The following is a 6000-nucleotide window of genomic DNA, read 5'->3' as shown; positions in this document are numbered from 1 at the left end:
TGGGTACACTGTACCACCATGCACATGTGGGAGTCAGGACAATGCTAGAGTTGGTTCTCCACCTCTACTTAGGCCAGCAGACTTGGCAGAAAACCCCTTTATGCACCGAGCCATCTTGTGGCTGGCCCAGTGCTGTGTTCTTGGTGACAACGGGCTGGAGGTGGAGGTCAGTTTGCTACTGGGAGGCCCTAGGTTCATCCTAGGATCACAGAAGACAAATGAGGGCCAGTGCAGCGGCAGGCAGGAGCGGACATCTTGACATTGTGGATCCAGCTATATGCTCACTCATCTCCCTAGGACTTGTGACTAACAGGACATTTTTTAGCTAAAGGCTGTTGTGGAGCTGGTGGGCAGCCAATTACTTTCAAAATGTAACAATGGCCAAGTCTTTTAATGACAATGCTTAAGAGCTGGAGAAATTTCATTGTAAGATTTAAAAAACAAAAGCCATCAACGATAACACCATGGACTGACGTTGACGCTCTGTGTCCATGTGAGTCAGGCCTCAGCCCTCTCAGCAGCCTCAGTTATCAGTCTGAAGTTGCTGCTGGAAGGGAAAATGTACCTCTAATGGCGGACATGGGAGAGCAGTGATGACGTAATCTTTTCCTCAGTGGTAACCACATTAATGAGAATACAGGTGGATGATTTGAGAATTGTCACAGTCCTTTCAAAGAAACCACGATGGATTGTGCTGCCATTTGAAATGCAGGAAAGAAAGGCAAAAGCTAACTTTTTAGGAGACAGCTTGTCGTTTTCGAGGCATTTCTGTTTCCACAGCATAAGCATGGCTGTAGTTCATTGTCCACTCTGCTACAGAGTAGCTGAGCATCACAGAGGCTTACGCCACAACTGAAACAAACTGCTCTAATTGTGCATTCAGAATTTCTCCAGGAAAACCATAAGCATCAAGACATTTTTATGTTAAGAGTCTTAATAATTTCAAAGGACTGATCATGCATTTGTTATTTTTTAAAAAGTATTTTATTGTTCACAAATGAGGGTGAAATAAGGCAGAGGTTTACAGAAAAGATGTCCATATATCAAGAAAGAAATAGCAAAATATCTTTTGGTCATAATTTAGAAATAAAGTCATCTATAAAAAGGAGATGTTCCTCAGTTCATCTCTTCCACAGAAGAGCATTAGCACGGCTCTCAACTCCTTGATATCCTCAACAGGCCACGTATCCGTCTGACAAGCGCCTGTATGAAACTGTAGCGGGATCGAACTTTTGAATATAACCCTTCAATGTCTAGAAGTTTCTTCTGTAGTGATTCTCCAAAGGCATTGGTGGCATCAGACTGAAGCTGGAGGTGACACAGAAAACCTTTTATTATTACATTGCTTTCTCAGGATTTCAATCTGTGTCTTTCCACTTAAAACGCTGCTACGCTATTCTAATCTGCTCTTTCTTATATAGACTAAGATGGAGTATACTTCAGAGGCAGACTATCTGCCTAGCATGTGCAAGGAAGGCCTTGGGTTTGAAACCCAGCTCCACCATTACCCCATGCCCACTTCACCCACACAAACATTCACAAAAGGCACTTTTCTAACATAAAACACTATCACGTATTTGTAATGGGGTACCAAATTAATTAAAAATTACATTTCTATCTTAGAATGCTTTTGTGGTTTTAATTCCTGTACAAATGTGTATAAATTAAAGGTGTATCTTAAATAGAAACAATTGTTGATGCTGATAAACTGATAGGCATAAAAAAAAAAAAAAGAAGCTCCTAAAGGCCATATCAAAAGCTATTAAGGGCCTGGGAGATGGCTCAGTGGTTAATCGCACTCACTGGCAGCTTTTCCAGAGGACCTGAGTTCAATTTCCAGCACCCACATGGCAGCACACAACCATCTCTAACTTCAGCTCCAGGGGACCTGATGCCCTTTTCTGACTTCTGTGGGTACCAGGTACATGCAAGCAAAGCACCCGTAAGTAAAATAAAAATAAATATTTTTTTAAAAGTTGTTGAGTAAGTGTCAGGCTAGCGATAGAGAAGCTGTTATGAGCACTTGCTACTCGTACAGAGAACCAGGGTTCAGTTTCCAGCACCCATATCAGGCAGCTCAGTCACTTCTAACTCTAGTCCAGGAGATCTGAAGCCCTCTTCTGGCCTACTAGGGCACCAGGCACACACACGGTGCACATACATATACAGAGATACTTTTATATACACATTAATAATTCTTTAAAAAAAAGAGAGACAGTGTCTTTAGTGAATAAACAGAAACTATTACTTTCTACTTTTATCAACAAACCAGGTTTCCCCTTTAAAGAGTAAAGAATATGAGGACAGAACCTTACCTGGTCTATATCATGTTGGCTCACTAGAGCCAGCCCACTTCTGAAGTCCAGATTGGGTTCTGAGGAAAAGGAATCTGGAAATAAGAGACACAGTGAAGCAGCCCTGCCAAGGGTGTGTCTACTGCACAGCACAGGCACCTGCCAGCAGCAGCACATGAACTCGGCTTTGAGCACTGGAAGTGCATCCCAGTCCACGATGCGTCTCATCCTTCCCTCAGGAGTCTAATGCTTGTTCCTCCATCCCAGAGCCCACCCCAAACAAGAACAATGGCCTGCATCTATTCTTCTGGAAAATTAGCTGTGATGGGACTCTGCAGCTGGGGCACACCTAACTCTAGGAAAACGAAGGACAACCAGTGAACAGGCTCCAGGATCATTTCCCACGGGCAGAGAGTGAAATACAGAAAACAGCTGTGTTTACTAGTTAGCTCTCCAGCACTCAATTCACTGAGTAATCTGAAACAGATAAAATGTAAGGTTGCTTCGAGCAGCTCGTGGTGGGCATCCACAGTCCAGCTACTCAGGAGGCTGGATCAATTGAGCCCAGGATTTTAGGGCCTGTCTGGGAAATAAAACAAGACCTTGCTGCAAAAACACACTAAACTAGAAAGAGGCAGCTGGGTTTTCAGGGTAGTAAAATGTCTGCATTCCTGGCTCACCTGTTTTGAGAACAGCTTACCTTGTAGTCTTCTGCTTTTAAATAAAGTCCTAGAGGCAAACATGGAGTCTTGGGAGTCCGTGGGAGTGCAATGTAACAAGTAGTACTCCAGATGGCGCCAAAGAATAAACAGGCAGGTCTCTATGATAACTGGAGTCCAGATTAAAGAAGAATCTCATCGCGTTCTTTACAGACCAGTTTCCGAGGGGCAGAAAAGAAGAGCCTGTGCTTGATTACGCACCATGAACTTTCTCTAACGGACAGGGATGAAGTTCACTGAACATGCTTCAGAAAAAGCTGCAACGTGACCTATGGCAGGTGAGGCCCACAGGGTACTGTGCCACCAGCCTCTTGCCCACACAGAAATCGTCTGCAGATTTTTTTTTTTTTTTTTTTTTTTTTAAAGATTTATTTATTTATTATGTATACAGTGTTCTGTCTGCACATATCCCTGCAGGCCAGAAGAGGGTGCCAGATCTCATTACAGATGGTTGTGAGCCACCATGTGGTTGCTGGGAATTGAACTCAGGACCTTTGGAAGAACAAACAGTGCTCTTAACCTCTGAGCCATCTCTCCAGCCCCGTCTGCAGATTTTATAGTACTCCTAGCTACTCTAGAAGGTGAGAATAAAAATATCAATATGGAAATACATGAGGTTTTTACTGAGCAAAACAAGACAGGCCACAAAACAATAATTATGTCACTTTCATTATGGTTTTGGTAGCTGAATGATGCAAGAATTAAGTAAGGACTGCCACAGTTTAGGGTCTGCACTCTGGGCTGTGGCTGCACAAGGATACAGGAACAGAGGGACAGCAGCTTAGCGCGATTATTGATCAGCTTGACCAGACGCCGTCTCGCTAAAACACACTTCTGCGCAGTAGAGATTTTATCAACACCAGCAGGCATCACAGACTGGCACAACTAAGAAAAAGAGAGTATAAACTGTAACAACTTAAACAAAATAATATACTATGAACAGGTCATTATAATAGGAAGTGTGAAAACACTCAAATGTATTTATCCAGCTTTGTGGACAAGAGTTTATTACCCAAAAAATGAGTTAAAGAAGCAGTCAAGTCCCACAGGAATGTTTACCTGCTGCCTTTGAAAGTCTGTTCAACAGACAGACACTGCCAACCCACAAGTGGCCCGCCAGCCCTCAGTATCCTATCAGATTAAAATAAACAGCCTCTTTAAGCAGTAGGTGAAAAGCTGGCATGAATTTGTCAGGTAGCTTCCGGAGAAAGTGGCATAGCGGATATGTGCCAAACATAAAGCGATCAGGACTGATGTGCCATCCCGTCTGTTTGGAAATTTCAATACCACAAGAAGATGCTGAAGACAGACAACTGCCCAAGTTCTACTGCAAAAACATTTGCAACAGGAAGCCCAGTTTCTCTGCAGCTCTTTACTGGGGCAGCCACCCTCTCATTTTCTTCAGGAGGAGATACCTGGCTGCTCCTCAAGTCAAGAGGTCCATGCTAATGAGGTGCATGCAAAGGAAAATCAGTGCAGAGCCTTTAGTAGCACTGAGTACGTCATCTTTACTCCCGAGTCCAAGCCTCGTACCTGGGCCCATGTTGGTGCAGCAATGACTTTTCAAGCCCCATACCTCATTACAAGGTTCATACCTCTTTTATCTCATCTGGGGGAAGTTGCTCTACATTCTGTAGCTTGTTGACACTGCGGCGGTGACTGTCATAATAGCTAAAGAAATCACTGGCGCTCTGTTTCAGCAGGTAGACAATAATGCCCAAGCCAGGCAGGCGCCAATACGGAACCATGGGAACCTGGGTATCTAATAGGTGATAGAAAACAGCGTTCTGCTTAGACACATTTCCTCGGATTTCGTTTGTTTGTTGTAAAAAGAGAGAACATGAATGCAGTCCTCTACTACTACAAATTACACAGTGGAGTTTCCTGTTTGGGGAACTCACAGGGTCAGCTCATCTAGAGTTCAATGGATGAGCCTCACCCTGGGAAAACAACCTTCTATGAATTTTAAGACAGCTGTAAACATAAGAGATAAAACTACAAGTCATGTAGGCTATGATTAATGGCACCCCAAGACTACTTACACCACTGCTGGGGCTGGAGAGATGGCTCAGGGGTCAAGAGCACTGACTGCTCTTCCAGGGAAAACCAGTTCGATTCCCGGCACCCACACGGTGGCTGACAACTGCCTTCTGTGACTCCAGTGCCAGAAGATCTGACGCCCTCTCCTAGTCTCCAATGGCACTGCACACAAATGGTGCAGAGATGCATGCAGGCAAAAGATCCATGCACGAGAAATAAAAAGCAATCTCAAAATAAATAAACACCCACTAGTTCAAAACACAGTGGTTAAATGCTATTGTAGTCAGGTACACAAATACCACTGGAGTCCTTGAGAGAGTCAAGAAATAAGGCTAGCAGGCACCCTTTATTAGGTAAGATCTAGGCTTTTTGAAAATTGCACACCTACCCATATATACAAACTATATCTACTTTTTCAAAGACTTATGTGTATGAGTGTTTTGCCTTCATGTATATATGTGCACCGTGTCATGCACATATATGGTGTGAGCTACCATGTTGGTGCTATGACTTGAACCTGGGTCCTCTTCAGGAAGAGTAAGTGTTCTTATCTGATGAGCCACCGCTCTAATCCCACAAACCATAGATATAGAGATAGATATAGAGATAGATATAGAGATAGAGATATAGAGATAGAGAGGTAGGTAGGTAGGTAGGTAGTACACATACACACACACACACACACACACACACACACACACACACACACACACACACTTTCAGGAGTTCTTGACCCAAAGTGAGCAATGCTCACCTCATCCAATGGTTGTGGTTACATGTATTTACCTCTAATCTGCACTGTTCTGGTTGCTGAACTGACAGCTTTAAGTCATTCTTCCTAAGAAATACTTGAAAAATGAACTGGATTTATTTTTAACCTGTCTCACTACAACAACTCCCTCTGGGAGCAAAACCCAGCAACTTACCTTTTACTTTGCTGCTTTTTA

At 43.4% G+C, this 6000-nt stretch overlaps 1 protein-coding gene across 1 annotated transcript in view; it reads right to left on the bottom strand.

The window, feature by feature from the left end:
* Window positions 1-982: 982 nt before the first annotated feature.
* Nup205 (nucleoporin 205) overlaps window positions 983-6000 on the bottom strand; it is a 68125-nt gene continuing 63107 nt past the window's right edge. Inside the window, exons 39-43 of the mRNA XM_059257568.1 lie at window positions 4609-4775; window positions 3775-3898; window positions 2995-3123; window positions 2316-2389; window positions 983-1308 (exon numbers count right to left, since the gene is read on the bottom strand). Of these exons, the coding sequence (XP_059113551.1) occupies window positions 1156-1308; window positions 2316-2389; window positions 2995-3123; window positions 3775-3898; window positions 4609-4775 (647 nt within the window). The 3' untranslated portion in view covers window positions 983-1155. The remainder of the gene's footprint in view (window positions 1309-2315; window positions 2390-2994; window positions 3124-3774; window positions 3899-4608; window positions 4776-6000) is intronic.

Source organism: Peromyscus eremicus, chromosome 3, assembly GCF_949786415.1.
Source record: "Peromyscus eremicus chromosome 3, PerEre_H2_v1, whole genome shotgun sequence".
Classification (NCBI taxonomy): Eukaryota; Metazoa; Chordata; class Mammalia; order Rodentia; family Cricetidae; genus Peromyscus; species Peromyscus eremicus.
The sequence above is the reverse complement of the archived record's forward strand: the minus strand, read 5'-3'. Positions and strand labels throughout refer to the sequence as shown.